This window comes from Vidua chalybeata, chromosome 7, assembly GCF_026979565.1.
Source record: "Vidua chalybeata isolate OUT-0048 chromosome 7, bVidCha1 merged haplotype, whole genome shotgun sequence".
Lineage (NCBI taxonomy): Eukaryota > Metazoa > Chordata > Aves > Passeriformes > Viduidae > Vidua > Vidua chalybeata.
The window spans coordinates 73,793-93,445 of record NC_071536.1 but is presented as its reverse complement, the minus strand read 5'-3'; the positions used below and the strand labels follow the sequence as shown (position 1 = coordinate 93,445).

Sequence of the window (19,653 nt, the reverse complement as noted above, 5' to 3'; positions counted from 1 at the left end):
AAGAAAGTCCTGAAACAATTAAAAAACCATAGAAAACCACTAAATGTGACATCATATAATTATCAAACACCAGAACACTGAATGTTGTCTCAGAGACTGCAACAGCTGATAAAACTCAAATGAGCAGAGCTGGAAATCATCTCCGGATCATGATTTTCCAAACTCCCCTGATTTTGATGCAAATACATCTGGGTGATCGTCAACCATGCAAACATACCTTTCCCGTGCAAAAAAAAAACATCACCAAATTCAAAAGAACTGAGAAAATTCCTGGAATGCTATGGCCAAAGCTCTTAAATCAACCACTTTTTCATGTTTTGTCTTTTCAACCATCTCTATTTAATTAATCTTAAAACTAATTTTAATGATTTTTTTTTTTCAGAATCAGAATGCCCATCAGCAGCAGGTTTTAGGACCCTGCGGTGCTGGGCGGGACGGTGGACGCGGTCCGGGTGGGCGGAACAAGGATCCCAAACCCGGCCGTGGGGGGTACGGGGGCCCCAGGCCGGGAGGCTGGACCAAGGAGCCCAGACCCGGCCGGCAGGGCAGTGGCCCGAGCCCCGGCGGGCGGCCCAAGCCCGGCCAGTGGGACGGGCTCTTCATCTTCACAGCCCCCATCATGCGGCCAGCGTCACGGCAACTCCTCCAGCATTTTGCCTTCCCCCCACGCCACCCGGGCGCTGCTGAAGCCACAGCCTCTTGGGACGCCGCTGTTCCCGCCCCCCCGAACGGGAGCGGGACGCACGGGCTGCCCCAGGACACAGCAGGGAAGGTGTGTTCCCCAGAGGAACCTTCAGATTCCACAGCATGATCAGGCTGGTGCTCAGCCACGGGGGTGCACACCCCTGCGAGGAGCCAGGCTGTTGGTGCTCGCTGCTGTCGCTGTTCGCAGCGCCTGGTGACCCGGTAGAATCAGCGGGGAGGGGGGCGAGGCGGGCGTCACGGCCGATGCCGGTGACGGAGCTGGTGGGGGGAGGTCCTTGGCCGGCGCCGCGGGCATTGCCGCTGATGGATCGATTGCCGGCTGCGGCGCAGGGGGGCTGCTTTCCAAAGGCGGCGGGGGCAGAGCGAAGCCGCTGCAGAGGCAGGTTGCGGAGCGGAGATTGCAGCCGCCGCAGGTAGCAGGCGTTCGCCCTCCGCGGCGTGGTGCGCGAAGAGAACAGTCGCTTCCGGCGCGGCGGGGCCGGCCGCCGGGGAGGGAACGGCCGCCGGGGCAGGGGGCGCGGCCGCCGCCGCCGGAGCAATGACGGGCGGTGCCGGAGGCGCCGCTGTCACTGCCGGAGGCGCGGCCGCCGACTCCGAGGCAGGGGCTGACGCGGCGAGCGGGGCCGGCGCGGGCGCGGCCAGGGCGGCGCGAAGCGGCGGGGGAGGCGGTGTCTCAGCTTTCGCTGGAGCGGTTTCAGGCTGGCTCTCAGTGGCGAGTGTTTCTCTCAGCTCCGAATGGGGCAGAGGAGGAGGCGGCACGGCTGCGGGCGGGCGGACCGGCAAGGGAGGCGGTGCCTCCGCCGGGGCCGGCAGTGGTTCCGCAGCCTCCGAGGGGAGGAGGAGGGGCTCGCACGCTTCAGGAGGAGGAGGCGGAGGAGGAGGCGGTGGAGACGGCTCCTCTTGTGCAGAAGCAGAAAAAAAACTTCTGAGCCCTGCACAAAGGCTCTGCCCCGCGCCCTGCGCGGCAGGCACCAGCAGCGAAGACTGTCCTTGAACAAACTCCATCCGGCCGTGACGGGGGGGGCTGAAGGGCCCCCGCTGGGTGCGGGGGACACCCCCGCCCCGTACAGACGTGCTCACTGGGGTCCATCCCAGGACTATCGGAAAAAGCTTTAAAAAAACTATCATGTACCCAGTTACTCGGAAATCTTGCCTGACGCGTTGCCTGACGACGAAATACAGGGACCTCCAAGCCTCTGGATCCAGGGAAAAAGCCAGACTCGTGAAAAAAAACACGACTGTTTGCAAATTCAAGAAACTCCAATAAATCATTGTCGGAGATAGAGACTCCATGGTTCCGAGCCAGATCTCTCCAGACGGCAAACATAAGACCATCTACACAATAAAAACGAGTGCTCAGGTCTGCAGACATCTCTTCCCAAAGTTAAAGTCCACCCCAGGTCAGGGCAGTACTATTATCAGAAAATCAGTACCTTCCAAAGGAAGGCAGAGGCGTCCGGCTACGGCAAACTGCTCGGGGCTGCACCTGGTCCTAGAGAGGATCCCAACGGTGTCTTGTCTTCCCGATCCCTCGCAGGGACTCCGGACACGCCTTTTCAAGAGGGCTCACCACCTCTCTCGTGTTAAATCACGGCTGTGGACCGATCAGATTGATCCAGGTCCTGGTTCCCCAGCTGAGGGGGAAGCTATTAATAGACATACTGGGATAGCACAGACAAGCACCAGTCACTCATCTCCTCTCTCCCCTCCTGTGCAAAGTGAAGCCAAGGGCAAGGTTGTTGCTGAGCTGGAGTGACCACAGGGAAAGCTGGTGGTTTTGCCCATAAATGGGACCTTCCCCAGAGAATCTGCCCTGGGAAAGCAGGCAGAGCCAAGCACAGGACAGGACAGGCAAGAGGCAAACCCCAGGCAATGGGAATTTGGAGTAAGAGGACAGACTGCAGATGGGTTTCATACATGCCCCTACGCAGAAGCATGGAGAGGATTTGAGCTGTATTATTTTTCCCTATACAACTAAGAACTGGAGATAGATTCATCCAACTGGCACAGCATAGCCTCCAAAACCCAAATCTCTACACCTGGTTTGCTAAGAGATTTTTCTTGAGGTGTTGGAGTGGGAAGGAGGGAAGAGAAAAGCTAGTGCTCCTTCCTACAGCAAAGGGAGATAAAGTTATTTCCTTCACAGATTTAGCTTATAAACAGTTTTAAAGCAGAGTTAAAGCCTGAACAAAAGTTTTTGAAAGTGCTTGAGATGCATGTTGTCATACCACAGGGCTCACCAGCCTTACTTTTCCTGAGTGGAATTAAAGTCTTTTATATCCAAAGCTCAGCCTTCCGTGCTGCTGGAGTGGGTGGGGAAGGCTCCTAAAGCTGCTCTGCACCCCAGTGAACCCCCCACAGTGTCCCACAGCAGCTTCTCCAGCTCTACCCACAGCACAAAACACCTCTCCAGACCTGGCATTGGGCTGCACACACTGCCAAGTGAATTCCAGCACCCAGAGAAGTTGGCGACACCAGGATGGAGGAGACATGTACAAACAGAGCTGCACTCTCCAGAGGAATCTTAAAACCACAGCGGGTGCTCCTTTCATCCCCACACCCCTCAGAGCTGGGACATGGTGCTCTGGGCAGGTGGAGGGAGGCTCACACTGCTCAGGATCTCACTGCACTGGCTGGGAGTCCTGAAGGGTTCAGGCATCCCTTCCCAGAGGACAGATGGATGAGACATGAAACACGGAAGCAAAGCCCTACAGGATCAGCAAAAAGAGCCACAGTTCTTCCCACTGCTCCTTCATCCAGTAGCTCACCAGGCCCCCAAGGCTCTCATTAAGGGACTCTTCATACTGGTTTCGATACAGGAAGGGGCACAAGCGAGACTTGGCTGCTTAACTCCAAGGCACTGCCCTAAATTCTGGAATGCCTGGCAGCCCTTTTCCTCAGTGGCTGAAGCAGTGAGCCCCATGCTGGAAATGCAAAATTAACTGCAGCCTAAATCTGGACAGTGGTGCTTGAACCAATGCCAAGGTACCTCATTTCTGTGACTAATACTAAATTGAATGATTTCTTTTAAAAGAACCTTTCCAACTTGGACTTTCAGGAACTTGCAAAAATAATAATTTCACTTGTCTTTTATAGCCAACAAACATCTCACTCTATAGTAGAATCAAAGCAAGAAGCTGTAAGTACAACTGCTGGCAATTATTTTGACTGTTTTTTAGAATTTTAAGCAGAGATTTTTGCTGTATTAATTGAGATAACTCATTTCCATCTCTCAAAGAACTTCTTATGCTTTGCTGAGGTCCAGTCAGTGCCTTTCAGAACACATTGTTGCTTCTAATGAACCTCATAGAACACCACGCACAACAGAACAAGATACTAACTTTGTGAGAGCCAGGAGGGTACAGCTTTAATTCCTCTTGAATCAGCAGAACAAGACTAATCCTGGATAATAATGTGCCACAGTCTCGAGGAAGAGAAAATTCAGCTCTGATGTTCAGCCTGCCCCAGCTCACTTGGCTATCCCACACTGACTATCCAACATCCCTGAGTTCCTCAGGGAAAAACAAACCAGAATGAAGTGGTTTTCCTTCTGGGAGTCTACTCCTTTCTGCTGGGGATGGGAAATGATTTCAGCAGTGTTTCCTTGGTGCTACACAAGTGATGTGCAGCAGGTGCACTGAACGTGGCTCCTCTTCCCTCAGGTCCTGTGGTCCATCCTGGCCAGGGCTCCAGCAGGAACAGATTTCATTTCAGCCAGATCCACTTGTCCCCAACATCAGCGTTGTAGCCTGGCTTGTACTTGTGCCCAGGGAGCTAAAGAAAGCAGAAAGCTCAGTCAGAACTCTGGTCACTCCCCTCAAAGTTCTGAAGTGCCTCGTGAGATCTACAGAACATGAAATACTGTTTCTACATTGTAATGATAAAACTTACAGAAAAACCAGTCTCTCAGAAAAGACTGAGCTGTGCAGCTGAAGGAGGGACTGCAAAAGCCAAAATATATATATACGAAAACGAGGCCAGTGATCTCAGCACCACATTCCACCTGGATTCATCCAGCTCCTCCCAGCCTGAGATGGCTCCCCTAACTGTATCATGGAGAAGAGGAACTGAATCTCATTCCAAAATAGGCACACACATTATTAAATATATGAAATACTTCATGCGTGAGATATTGAGTTAAATACCACGTTAAATTAAACTGTTCAAATGAAATTGCAGCTTTAGCCTTCAAGAGCTGAACTTTTCTTCATTAAAGCAAAAACAGTATCTGCCTGCCTTCATCAACAAAGTCAGGAACCACTTTTTGATGGAAAAACCCAAAGATTTTTGAAGCCTTTACCCGAATTTCAAGGACCCTGGGACCTAAGCAGCAGCCTGTGAGTCTCAGTGCTGAAGTAGCGCCCTTTGGAAGGTACTGACCACGACCTGGAATGCCAGAGATGGTGAGATCCTGGTTCTAAAAGCAGAACCCATCTCCAGAACATCTATTCCTACCTCCAGGAACCAAAAAGAAAGAACAGAACACCTCTGAGCTCAAATAGTGGAAAAAAGCCCATGAGTTTGGTGAGAAAGGCTGAAGCCAGCAAAGATGCTGTAATAAAACTCTTCCTTTAGAAATAAGCTATCTGCTGGCAGCCTCTCCAAATAATTAAGCACAGATCATCTGCTCTGTCTCCAAACAAACACTGGTTTCACACAAGACCCCAGACTTGTCCTGAGGATTTTCCCTTTCCAAACAAACATGTAAGAGGATCCAGTTGGGGAGAGCTGCCCCTGCAGAGAGAAGCAAGATGCAGTCTTGATAAAGTCTGTAGTCAGGCCACAAAAATGAACTATTTATTAAAAGATGAAGCCTGTTGTTTTGAGGAAGGGGACTTGTGTTTCTATTCACTTGAATATTAAAAACCAAGACACTTCTTTCCCTAAAAATCAAGCTGACAGAAGACCTGACCTCCTCCACGAGACACTTCCCACCCTACCTTGTCACAAACCAGTTGTGATCAGTTTTTCTGAGGTTTTTCAATTAATGTCTTGTCTAAACATCAGCAGAAACCACACAGTCCTGTTGAGAGGTTCCCCCCACTGAGCAAAGAGGAGATGGGAGATGAAGAGAAATGATTACTATCTCTGCCCCACGGATTCCCAGCAGTGAGCCAGGGAGGACATGAGACCTCCTGTGACCAGCCTGTGACACAAAAACAGCCCTCCCTGGTCCTCTCCAGGCAGCACATAATTGGCCCTTTGATACTTGAAGAGATTCCCAGAGAAGTAGATTATTAAAGCAACAGGAGATCTCTGGGAAAATACAGCAGTTTACAGTTTTGTTTCTGGGTACATCTGCCCTCTTTAAAAAGCTACAATATCAACCCCAACAGAATTCACGTTCATTGTCCAAAACAAATTCCCTGTGTGCCTTTGGTTAAAGACATGCAAGACATCAAAGCAAGTGTTATAAGTATTCATCCATAACTCCATCATTCACAGTGGGCCTTGGCAAAGGCAGGAGAGTTTGGGGATTTGTTACAGCTAAACTTTCAAAATAATCAAAAAGAAAAAAGAAAAAAGGGAAAAAAAGGGAAGAGGGAAGCAGAGTAAACAATTCCCATATTACCTAGGAAGCAGGATGATGGGAATTGATGCTCTGTGCACAAGATGCACAAGTGACACCGGCCACTTTGCCAAACTTTGCTCTTCAAATCCCACATTTTCCAGCTGTGACTGCAGTAAAGGAGCTGCATGGCTGGAACAGGGTAGGATTCTGCAGAGAGGTGTGGTAGGAGCACCAGGGAAGATGTGGGGATGCAGGGCAAGGGGTAAGATGGGCTGGTTCTGGTTAGGCTGGTGCTCCAAAGTGCATCCAGCTGAAATTCCCAGGCTGCTCTTGGCCAGTACAAGGGCAGGGATGGAAATCAGGGACCAGCCCTGAGGCTGCTGGGTTTGTCTAGGCTGGGCAGCCCAGCTGCAAGAGATGATGGAAAGGAGACAGGAGAAAGCTCTATGGGACTTGCCAGCAGCTGAGACAACAGAGAGGGACTGAATATTCACTTTCTCTTGCAGTACAAGTTCCCTGGAAGTGTCCCAGGCCAGGCTGGAGCACCACGGGGTGGTGATGGAAAGTGTCCCTGCCCATGGCAGCGGGGCTGAGATGAGATTTAAAGTCCCTTCCAACCCAACCCATTCCACAATTTTATGATCACAGAGATTCCACCAGGCAGCCCCAAGAGCTCCCCCACATGCCTGCAACTCCTGCCAGGTCACCAAGGAACAAATTTTTCCACTCCATAGAAATTGAGTGAGAATGAAGCCTTGGCCTGCTGCATTACGCTCCACAGAGCCCAAAAGTTGGCAGTGAGGATTATTTCCAGAGGGATGGGATAAAATCCACCACACAGAGCACAAAACTCCTGAAATGAGCTGAACCCAAAGGCAGAGCCAGCTCAAAGGCATCAAACTGCTCAACTTTAAAAGAGCATTAGGAAAAGAGATGAAAACAAGACTGTCTCATCAGTTAAATTAAGAACCTGCCACAGAAGTGCCTGTCAAAACTATAAACATGATGAAAAGCCCTATAAAGTAGCAGAGGCTGTGGAAGAGCAACAAGCAGCTCCAGCCAGCTGCTTGCTCCAGATCATTCCACACCAGGCACGTGCAGCTAGAGCTCTGGAGAGCTCCAACCACCTGGAAAGGTTGTTGAGGAGGAGCCTGCCTTGTTTTCCAGCCTTTGGGGAACAAACAGAATTGCCATTACTGCCTTCTATTCCTGCTCTGCTCTGTGCTGATGGCTGGGCTCCACAGCTCCAAGAGCTCTATAAACAGCCTGCTCAGAGCAGCACTGATCAAAGAGCACTTAAAAGCAGAGTCATTGCTCTGGGAGCTCAGGCTCATTCATCAATACCCCGAGGCTGTTTAGAACAGCCCAGTAATAGCCCCTTCCACCACTGCTGGGAGCAGATGACTGCTTCCTACAGGAGAAATCCTTGCTTCCAAAGGGTTGTCAGTGTTGTAGGCACACAGCTAAAAGCTGAGAGAATCTAGGAACATGGAGCTGCAGATATTGGCTGGATTCTGGGAGGGTTTGGTTCCTGATCGCTCCATATGATTCCTCCTCTGGTTCCTCTCTACAGCTACACCAAAGGAGGATGTAGCCAGGGTCAAGTCTCTCCTCCCAAGCGACAAGAGGAAACAGCCTCAAAATGCATCAAGGGATGTTGAAATCGGGTATTAGGGAAAAAATTCTTCATGGAAAGGGCTGTCACCCTTGGCAAAGGCTGCCCAGGACTCCCCATCCCTAGAGGGATTTAAAAGCCACGTGGATGTGGCACCTAGGGACATGGGCTGGTGGTGGCCTTGGCACTGCTGGGTTTAAGTTGGACTCAATGATCTTCTCCAGCACCACTGATCTTGTGCTCCAGAGCAGTTAAAGCAAGGAAGGGGAACAATTTCCCTCCACACGCACATCTGAGGTGCGCGTGGCTTGGTTCCCAAAGGCCTGGCACAGACAGATGTTTGTTACAGCCTTACTCCTGCCATCCCTTACTCAAATAAAGCCCTCAATGCTGTTAACATCCATCGCAGCCCAAAAAACAAGAGCACCCAGAAGTTTTGCTGAACTGAGGCTAAAATAATTCCAGTTTGCTAGAACTGTTCAATGACTGCTGTCCTGCCCAAAAAAAACAAGACAAAAATCCTTTGGAAAGAGAAGTGCCCATAAGAGGATCAGTTATCCACTAGAGAGTGCAGGGAAAAGCCAAGGAACTAATCCAAGCCACACAGCACAGTTAAACACCTCAAACTGACTCTACTTCACAGTGTAAGATCCATGGAGATGCTACCCCTCTATTAAATTCGATTCCAATTAATTTTAATTTAACAGAGATCTACCCTGGGGATCACATCCCTCCACAGGTATGGGATTAAGAGGGGTTTGGGAAAGGGGGATGTGCTCCCACACAAAAAAGCGTTTCCTTTCACAGGGACAGACTATCAAGATGAAAATGGATTACTTTAATGCCAGTGAGATTTGACTATCTTTTTGATTCACAGAGGCACCCAGTGCCTGGGACAGCAGGGGCCATCACCTAAAATAAAACAGACACAACCACCAAACCCAAGATTTGAGACAGTTACAAGGTCTGTCAGGCTCCTTCCCTACTGTTTCTGGGATAGATATCCCTGCCAACTGTCCATGATACTTTTCAGGGTGAGCAGGGTGGAAAAGCTGCCTGTTCCTAAAGAGGGCATGCTCTCACACTCTCCCCATATGGACAGGATTAGTGAGAGCAGAGGAGAAGTGGGCAGGTGGGAAGAGGAGCAAATCCAGGTATCCTTGAGCAACAGCTCTGTCATTCCCAGGTTTTTGTTATTCCTCAGGTTCTTTTGGTCTTACTGATACCTAGCTAGGCAACATCTTGTTACTTTAGAAAGGGCTAAAAATACTTTTGCAGAGATAAAACAGAAAAAAAAAAAAAAAACCTTAAATGAAGCCTCTTCTAATTTATTGTGCGTCTGTTTTCATTCCTTCTTGGATTCAAGAGCAGATAGGGCTGGGCATTACAGCTGTCAAATACCTCCTTTAAAACAGAGTTCGGAAAGGAGATCTTGATCCGAAAAAGAATGAAGCTTCATCTAGCCAAGAAAAAATGGCAGGAGAGAGAAAACAGAAGGTTCTGTCAAAGGCAGCAGCTATGGCAACAATCGCAAACATGGAGAAGGAAAGACATCCTAAGCTCCTTGCTCTTGCAAAGGCAAGAGTTGATCCTGTTGTTGATCCAGACTCTGGCTTTCTGAAAGCTCAAGTATTCCTTTTGTAGCTCTTCCAGGAGATTTTTATGTGAAGAGGTCCCTGCACTCTCAGCAGAGCTAAGGGCCCTGCTAACCCTCTGCTTGCCAGCAGCCACCTTCAGCCCCACAGCTGCCAAAGAGGGGCCAGAGCAGCTCTTGGGCCCCTCAGACCTGCAGAGCCTTCCCTTAACACCCTCTCTTTGGGGCTGGCTGTGATTTCCCATTGCAAACACAAGCTCTTCCAGCACTCTCAGTGTTGGGTGGTGGGACAGAGCTGACCCATGCTGCAGGCTCACCTTCCACCACTCAAAGCTACTGTCCTGCAACCACCTCCAACCTGGAGGCATGGCAGACATTGGAGGATCTTCCCTCCTAAGGCTGCATCCTTATGGAAAAGAGTGATGAAAAGCCTGGGGAAAGAGTGTGGGATTCCTCACCCTCCATCCTCTTCCCTCTTCTCTGCTTGCTGCTAGCTAGGACTGCAGGGCCCTGCCAGCCACACATTCCCAAGCCCTGGGGCAGGAGGGAGGAGGATGAGGAGCAGGGCACAAAGATGAAGTTAGGCAAGGCAGCCGAGCTGTGCAGCTGCTGTGGAAGGAGCTGAATTGCACCTCACAGCAGTAGCCAGGACTTTGATCTGCTCAAGCTTTCCTTGCTTCATGCTCAGCATCCCTATATTCCAAAAGCAGTCTTCCAGCAAGGAAAACAGGGAGGGAAATAAAATGAGTGCCTTGTCTCACCTTTCCATGGCACAGGACAAGAAGGAATCACCTCACACTGCCAGAGGGCAGGATTAGATGGGATATTGGGAAGAACTCCTCCTCTGTGAGGGTGCTGAGGCCCTGGCACAGGGTGCCCAGAGCAGCTGTGGCTGCCCTGGATCCCTGGAAGTGTCCAAGGCCAGGTTGGACAGGGCTTGGAGCAACCTGGGACACTGGAAGGTGTCCCTGCCCATGGCAGGGGGTTGGGAATGAGATGAGTTTTAAGGTCCCTTTCAACTCAAAGCATTCTGTGATTCTTTGCTTCTCCAAATTCCAGCAAACAACTGCACTTTTATGTACACAGAAAAGCACACGCACGTCAAAGACGCCGTTTTTCCCCACTCCAGGAGATGCAGCAGGAGCATGAAGTACATCAGCACATTATTTAAGTACACTGATTCCATTAAACAGAGCCATTTGTTTTCATCTTCGCTGCAAACACATCTGCCTAAGTGCCCCAGCTCTCCAGCTTCACAGGGCGCACACGGAGTTTGAAGCATTATCCCTGGGGATTGTGTGCACTTGGAAGAAAGGCAGAGAGATACAGCAGTTGTTAAGGGAAAAAAAAGGGTAGTCAAGCCTTTACTAGTCTGACAGTTCCTAAAATAATGTTGCTTCCCTGAAGAATGAACGTGCTTCTCTCTGATCTACAGAACCTGACTGAAAGGTTGCTTTTCCCTTGCCAGAAGAGCATCCTTAGAAGTTCCTGAATGCCTGAGCAGAACTGCTGGACCCTGCCAGAGGACTTCATGGTATAAGAAGGCTGCAGAAAGCCACCTCCTCACACATGACAAGACCCCTTACATAATTTAGAGGATATACATTAAAAAAAAAAGTGAGTTTCGAGTATTCAGCACTGTATGTGGCCATCTCATTATTTCATGGAAAAGCACACACACTAAAATCTTGAACTCTGAAGAGTGTTCCTTCCTCCTCCTTCTTGGTTGCTTCTAATGAATATTTTGAACAAAACCCAGCTTCTACCTGGAATTTGTAACTCCCTGAAAACCACCATTGTTAGGCAGCATGAATTGTGTGCATGGAGCTCTGAAAAGCACAGCAGTTTGCTGCCTATTGGAGAGCTCAAGGATTTATGAGTAGTTACAGAGGGAAAAAATCCCCTATGCAAATCATTGTATTTATGTGGTAAACATTATTACACCAACTTTAAAAGCACACATTTCCCACAAGGCAAAGTTAAACTTCTGTAATTATCTCATAATTAAGCCTTTACTTACAAGTCAGCCTAAACTTTTACTTACAAGTGAACCTAAACCCTTTATCTTCAAATGCCAAAGCGGCAGCACAGCTGTGACCATCCCTGCACAGCCACGGGCAAGGCAGGGGCTGTGATTCCCTCTTTACAGACCCAACAACCTCCCAGCCCAAATCTGGGTGTCTGGAAGCTCATCTGCTCTCTGTGCCTGTGCTGGCTGGCTTCTTGCTGGATCACCTCTGCACAGGAGCCTTGCCTGAGAAAAAAATTCAGCCCTTCATTTGCTAAATAAAGTTGTAAGGTAAAAAAAAAACCCCAGATCTTCGAAGTTTCAGCACAAAGAATGCAATTCTCAGAACATAAAACAACAGGTGGGGCTGGCTTTGTGTTTCCCCTTCCAGTAGCTGATGGAAAACAGGAAAACTCAGCATCTTTTGCATTGTGCACCATCCCTGTACAGCCCCCACACTATTGAAGGATTACAAGTATGCAAGCATTTAGAAGAGAGAAAATTAGTATTAATGTAGCCTAATTTTAACAGAGTACTTCCTGAAACAAGCAACTCCTCCTGATTCCAAAGGACATTATCACTTTCCACAGCACTTTCCTGAATCAGGGCCTACAAACAAGGCTGCAGAAGGGAGATTATATTTTGGCAATGGTTTGTTTTGTTCCGCTTCAGCTGTCAACTAACTGGCATGGAGCAGAGCAATCCGAGAGCACAGCTTTCCTTCCCAGGTAACCATATTCCCTCTCCTAAGCATCCCTTTGCTACATCTGCAAGGCAAGTCACAAATTTCTCCTGGCAGCCAGTCACTGGATGAGCCAGGACATTCTCCGTTTCCTGCCAGCACAAAGAGGCACGTGCTGCTGTACAGCCAGAGGAAAAAAGGCTTTCAGAAGTCTCACCCCAGGCTCTCAGCACACAGCACTGAGGTCACATCTAGCTGTGTGTCAGGCAGCCTCAGTAATTCCCAGCTCTACTGCAAAGGGACATCTCAGCCCCAAGAAAGCCCTCTCATCTTGGGGAAGAAAGGCACAGGCAGTGCAGATGGATGCTGTGTGCTGGAGACGAGTCATGCAGCAGATCCTCCTCAAGTCTGTGCTGCACAACACAGGCAGCTCTTGGAGGGAAGGGCTCCAAAAATCCTGAGCCCAAGCTTGAAGTTTTGTATTTCAGAATGTGACAGCAAGGAAGAGGAAATTCTGAGAGCAATTTCTCAGCTGGACCAGGGAGTTTTCAAATCCATTAGACAACCTCAGATGCTTTCTGCTGCTTTAACCTTTAGCCTCTTTTACAAGCTGGAAAGGTCACATCTCAAATGAGGCAGAACAGTGTGAATCCAGGAGCCTCTCCACTACACAGCCGGCCGAGGAGGAACAAATTATTGGAATACTCTGTCTATTCCAGAAGAAAACACTGGTAGATCAGCTTCCAAACATGTCCGTAAATCTGTAGCTTACATTTTAATCTCAGTAAAAGACTCTATACTACCAGGAAAAGAAAAATGATAGGCTTTGGATTATGCAAATCGTGGCTTCTAACCATTTATATTGTATATTCCTCCCTTTTTCTTCAGGATTGCCTGGAAAATCATAAGATGCAGTGGCAGAGAAGATTTCAGCCCAACTGGAAAACAGAGGCTCACCTGTAACTTTGGCCACTCAGTATTAATTATCAGCTCCACAACTTCTCCAAGGAGCTTTTCCAATACCTGGGCCTTAGGCAAGCCTCGTGTGGGGTGAGGACACCATGCCAGGGAACCACTGAGCAGCACAAGGGCAGAGCTCCAGGGGGATTGGAAGCTGCTGTCTCCAGAAGCAGCAAGGCAGGAGCTAATTAAAACCCTGTGTGGGAGCCTGCATGAGGTGTATGAGAGCACTGGGCACAACAGGCTTTGGATGTGTGCCCACGTGCAGAAACACTCTATTTAAAGCAGCAGCACTTTGGGGAAGTGAGGCAGCATTCAATTCCTCCTCTAAAAAAACCCTCCCTCCCTCAGCATTCGATAAGGAATGGCCATGGGTTTCCAGTGTTCTTGTCTGACTTAAAGGACTCTTAGATTTCAGAGGTCACAGACCCATCAGGGCACAAGAAACAGAAACAAATAAAACCCATTTATCCTTTAGTCCACATCTAAAGACAAAAAGAAAAAAAAAAACAGATTATAAAAAAAACATTTGCTTCCTTATTCCTCTTGGGGGGGAAGCTAGACTTCAAAAAAGGTGGGGATTCGGGCAGAATGCACGAGTTCCCAGTAGCAATGGGCAAGGTATCCCCAGCAGTGAGGAGCCTCCAGCCATGTCCCCATGCCATGTCCCCAGCAGTGAGGAGCCCCCCGGCCATGTCCCCAGCAGCGAGGGGTTCCCTAGCCGTGTCCCCTGGCCGTGTCCCCAGCAGTGAGGAGCCCCCGGGCCATGTCCTCAGATGTGTCCTCGATGGTGAGGAGCCCCCAGCCGTGTCCCCAGCGGTGAGGAGCCCCCTGGCCGTGTCCCCAGCAGTGAGGAGCCCCCTGGCCGTGTCCCCTGGCTGTCCCCAGCAGCACTCACCTCCCGGTACTCATAATAGATCTTGTCGTACTCAGAGCCACCAATGGTGATCTCGGGGACGAAGCGCGGGATGGACACGGAATCCAGCACTCCAGCCTTGTCCTGCACGCTGAAGGGAAAAGGAGCACTCAGTTCACACCCTGCCCCAGCAACAGCCAAGTATTGTACCCAGAGAAGCTGTGGCTGCCCCATCACTGGAAATATTCTGAGCCAAGCTAGATGGAGCTGGGATGGAGCAACCTGATCCAGTGGAAGGTGTCCCTGCCCATGGCAGGGGGTGAACTGCCAGGGCTTTAAGGACCCTGCCAACCCAAACCACTCTAGGACTCATTATCATCATTCTATGATTAAAGAACTACTTTTCTGTTAAATACAGCTTCCAAAGACTTGAGCTATTTTCCAAACACTTATCCTTCTCTTTACAAATCTATGATGTATTGCCCCTCATCCTTGCCTCCACTTTGTTCCTGCTCCAATTTCCTGCTTCTCCATTTCCCCTCCCAGGTTCATCCTCCTTGGAGATGCTCCATCATTCCTGGGACCCTTCTCCATGAATCCCCTCTGGCTTTTTTGCTTTCTATAAAAGCAGTGTAAAAAACAGTGGTTTTACTGAATGCCACACACTACCTTGCCAAATTCCCATCCTAAATGGACCAGTACTGAGACAGTGAGAGGGTCTGGAAGGAGGCAGAACCTCCAGCACCCTGCCTTGGAATACCTGGAGGAAGCTGCAGCAGCTCTGGTGATGGATCTCAGGATCCACCACTCTGCACAGCACCAGCACTTCAGATATCCCAAATTTAAAATGCCTGAGAAACTGCTAGAAAGCCTCCTGCTGCCTGTGGTTATCCACAGGCTGACAGTGCCACCTGCACGTGGCTGGCAAAAACACATCCCTTTCCAGGCAGCACTGACCAAACCCTAAATCCAGCACCAGAAACTCTGCAAATTGGGTTGTTTTCAGTGAATTGCATTTCTCAGCAAATACTGACGTGCACATCAAGCACGTGCCCTGAGCAAAGCAAAGTTCATCATCTTCAAGCAATTATTTTTACCCCCAAATCATAAATTTTGGGACCTTTCCTCCCAGCAGTGAAGAGCTCCAAAAAGTGAACCAGTAACATACCCTGATATTCACTCTTTAAATTATCCCACTACAGACAGATTTGTAAGGAAATACAATAATCCAGTCGAAGTTCAGATGGAAGAAGGTGAGGATAAATGCTCTTTTCCAAGATGAGGATCAACAGCAAAGATGCTTCCTATAAACTACAACAATGTTTAACTTCAACAACATTAAAGGTGCATTTTACGTACTGGAAGGCACAAAAGGGAGTCCAGGCAGATATAAAGCATAACATCACACATGGAAATAAGGTTTTGGGGTCACCCATGCTGCAGTGAATCCACTCCTTCCTGAATCTCGGCCAAGTGGCCATTTGGAAAGGACAATTCCCAGGCACAATTCATTTTAGTTAAGGGCCAAATGACAAACTTGCTGCTTCTAAAAGCTATTTGCACAAGAAAATAATGAAAGCTACTGATGGCTTCTCCGTGTTCTCTGCACCTTCAGAAATAATTTGGAATACTAAGCAAAAGCACACCCATTGCCACAACAATGTCTAACCACAAACCCACAGCCACTTGCCAGGACTAATTCCTTGCTCAGCAGGAAGCATTTACAGACCCCTTTTATCTTTCTTTCGTTTTCTTTCTCTCCCCCAGCAGAAAACTGTCACTGTTTATTCTTTTCTGACCCTTTACCAGACTTTCCTGAAGGAGCTCTCAGCATGCAGCACCTTGCTAAAGGTGCAAGGTGGGGTAAGGGAAGGAAACAGGTTAGAAAAAAACAAATTAATGAAGCAACCCAACAAAAACCACCTGAGTTTGCATAGTCTGGGCTGGGATTTCTCAACACCTGATGTTGGCATACTCACAAAACCTCAAGTGACAAGAGAGACCTAAAAGCCAACGCCACAAAACCATTCCAGATAAGTTCTATGTTGATAAAGGAAATTAATATTCTTCCTTCTGCCAAAGGGACTCCAGTTCCCTCATTTAGCCAGGCAGAACAGGTACGGCATGGCCAAGGTGAGGCACAGCCACTGCCTTGGTGAGCAAACACTCAACATCAGCATCAAGAACAAAAAAAAAAAAAAAATTCCAAAAAAAAGCAGGTCTGCAAGAAAAGGGAAGAAGGTGCAACAACAGCTCTTCAAACCTAGAAAAGCCACTGCAAAGAAGAAATCACAAAAGAAGTGTTTCAACTGCAGCAAAAAGACAGGGTGGACAGGGCTTGGAGCAACCTGGGATAGTGGAAGATGTCCCTGCCCACGGCAAGGGGAGGGATGAAATGGGCTTTTAAGGTCCCTTTCAACCCAAACCATTCTGGGATTCTATTATTTTATGATGAAGAGAGAACCAAGGTGCTAAAGAAAATAGCTTCTAGTGCCAGAAGTTTTACAGTTAATAGTTCATGAGATTTTTGGAGTCTCCATGACAGAAGTTTCAAAGCCAGGTCCAACCCATCTCTTGCCAGCCCTTCTAGTCCTGCTGTTTGCAATCAGACATTTAAACAGGGACACTTCTTCCCCTTGCTAGGCAAAGCTACACTGGGAAGCAGAGCTGCAGGGTCTCTGTCCCTCTCTGCCAGGTTCTGAAGGAGCTGCAGGGACAGATCAGATTTAGTTGTGCAGTTGTCTGATGCAACAAGCGCAGCAAGTTCCCCGAGCTGATAAATAACACAGGCAAGGCTACACAGCCTGCAGCTCCTCCTCACAAATGCAATTTATTTTGCAATACATGTAGACAGACAAATGGCACTGGGAAGGGCCCAGATAAAAACATGCCTGAACCAGTGCAGTGGCAGCAGAGGAGCTCCCCGAGACATTTAAAAAGCCATAACGGTTTCTGTTGGAGAGGAAGGGAAGATGTGAAGAACATCCTTTGGAAGACACCTCCAGCTTCCAAGCCACAAATGCAGCCCTTTTTAATCTTTTACCAAGACCCCACAACCAAGCTGTCAGGGCAAGGGAGAGCACTTAAGGGCAGGCAGGGAGAGAAAAGAGATCATTATGCAACTGATTGCCCATGGGTTGGGCTCAGCGGTTTGATGAGCTGCATTAAGCACTCAGAGGCCCTGCTGGGGTTTCCATGCATTAGATCCTATCCATGTGCAATAAAAAGTTCTCCTCGGTCCTGCTCACCCATCCCGGTCCCCCAGACACAGTGGTACAAGCTGAGGGTGGAAGAAAACAGCAGGGCTGACAGCCCCAAGAGCTGGGAGGTCAACAAAGGAAGCAACTGCAGATGGAAAACCCAACAGGGCAGAACTTCGATTAGATGTGAGGGGAAATTTCCTCACTGGAAGGGTGGTCAGGCATTGGAACAGGCAGTGCTGGAATCACTGTCCTTGGAAGCATTCCAGAGCCATGAGGGTGTGGCACTTGGGGACATGGGCTCTCGGTGGGATCGGCAGTGCTGGGAGAATGGTGAACTCCATGATCTCAGAGGGCTTTTCCAACCTAAACGATCCTAAATAGCTGCTGGAGCCTGCCAGGAACACCCAGGAGAGGGCAGCAGGTGCCTGCACACGAGGCAGGCACTGGGAACCTGTGCCAGGAAAGCAGGAAAACCACTTTCCAAAGGAAAAATTCCCATAGGCACGGGACACCTGCACAACTGTGGGGACCACAGGCTCTTTGCTATTCGGGCATTGGAAAAAGGGAGAAAAGCATCAACTTTAGGCTTCATGGACTCACACCTGGGCTGGGCATTGAATCCAGCATGCAATTCCAACATGGCCAACCTGCAGCGGGCTCCCTGCCTTTCTGGAGTTACCATGGGGAAAAATCATGTCCAAACACACACTTTTACAAAGAGTCTCTTCCCATGCTGCCCGAGACATTGCCCAGGATTCCCTCACTCTGCTGAGCAAAACATGAGCTCAAGGCTGGCGCAGGATGTGTTGTCACCCCTTTATCGATGCTCTGACAACCCAGCACAAAAAAAAAAAAAAAAATCAAAAGCAAACCCCAGGAGCTGGGCTCAATGCTCAATGCGGGTCCCTTCCACACAGGATATTTTATGATTCTGTGGTTTAAATAAGCAGCTTATCGCATTCTAGGATCTTCAAACAACCCCGTGTTTTTGCCAAAAGAAAAATTTCTTATTACCTACGGTGACAAGAGCCTTGTGCAGTAGACTCACCCCCCTCCAAGGTTCAATGAAAAATTCAGTCCTTAAAGCAATTTGTTCCCTTCTAAAACTGTGAAATAGAATTTTCATACAGTATCTTCACACACTTCTGTAATTGTAAGGTTTCCTTCAACTCCCTCCTACTCATCACAATTAATAATCCTTTCCTAATACTGCATTAGTAGTGTGGGGCTATAGGAAAACAAGCAACTTACTTCCTCTTTCAAAGGAAGTCTGACTGTGATCATTTTTTAGGGCCTAAGTCACCAGATTTTATCCTCCAATCACTACACAAAGAAACCTCATCTTTGACACATAAAATGCACCCAAATCATGACTTGATCCTCTCAGACACCACCCAGCACTGCTCTTCTGCAATTTATCTTCACTCCTTGATAGAAAAACCATACAATTAGGAGCATTATCTCTAGCTTTAGGAGGTATTTAAAGTAACAGCACAGAAAAGTAAAATGCAAGAAATGTCACAATTCTGCAAAAAAAGTTTAACTGGCTTCTCCAATGCCTGTCACAAAGACAAACTTAGGGACACATACTCAGTTTAAAAATCTGTGTTTCTATTAACCTGTGAGATGACCAGGAAATAATGAAAATAATATAAGTCTTACATTTTGTTTTAAAAATGTAACTATACTGAAATTTCCAGCTGCACATTCAATATGAAGATGAAGTTGCAGCAAAATGGGGAGCCTGTCTCACTTCTGGTATTAACAGCCTTACAAGTGCAGCTATATTCTTTATATACATCTTTGTATTTTATATAAAGAAACTGACAAATTAAACATGATGCATTTGCAAAGAATTATTAAAATCAAATTAAATTCTATTCCAACAAGTTATTTTCCAGTGTCTGAGTCTGATCTCTTCCAACTGGGCAGACAAGGATCTTCGACAAAAACCACTCTTAAACTTGTCTGGAGCCTCTTGTCTCAACAATCAGCAGCAAAAATGCTACACCACGTTCCAGTGCCAAGCATCAATATCACAAAATATAACCCCACCTTCAAAAACTCATGGCTTTGACCATTTTCCCTGGGATTTAATGCCAAGAATTGCTCAGTGGCTGGATGATATCACACTTACTAAAGTCTCAAGTGATGGAAAGAAACATCATCTTGCTCCACCCATGGCCCCTTGTCAAACTTCAGGTACTCAATGTCTTCAATTACCTGGAATCAGAAAAGAAAGCTCTCTAAGGGTGGTTTGATCCAAAACTCAATGAAAGAATCAAAACAGTTCATTAAACAAATGAGAGAGGCCTCACTGCTAAAGCTGTAGTAATAAGACAAATGTCTAGAGATAACATGATCATCTCCCAGGTCTACTTCTGGAGGCTGTGGCCCTGCCAGGAGTACTGGGCACACACGTGGGGGATCTCCTAACATCCCGTGCTTTCAGCTTTGGACGGCAGGGAATAAACTGGCTGAGAGGTGCCTTGTTGCCAAATTCTTACCAGATCCAAGA

The 19,653-nt window shown here is 48.2% G+C and overlaps 1 protein-coding gene across 1 annotated transcript in view; it reads right to left on the bottom strand.

Annotated features, from left to right (window-relative positions):
- Positions 1 to 3,779: 3,779 nt before the first annotated feature.
- LOC128790625 (NADH dehydrogenase [ubiquinone] 1 alpha subcomplex subunit 10, mitochondrial-like) overlaps positions 3,780 to 19,653 on the bottom strand; it is a gene marked incomplete at its 5' end in the record, with an annotated part of 32,225 nt that continues 16,351 nt past the window's right edge. Inside the window, 3 exons of the mRNA XM_053947546.1 lie at positions 3,780 to 4,479; positions 13,975 to 14,083; positions 19,273 to 19,358. Coding sequence (XP_053803521.1) covers positions 4,411 to 4,479; positions 13,975 to 14,083; positions 19,273 to 19,358 — 264 coding nt within the window. The remainder of the gene's footprint in view (positions 4,480 to 13,974; positions 14,084 to 19,272; positions 19,359 to 19,653) is intronic.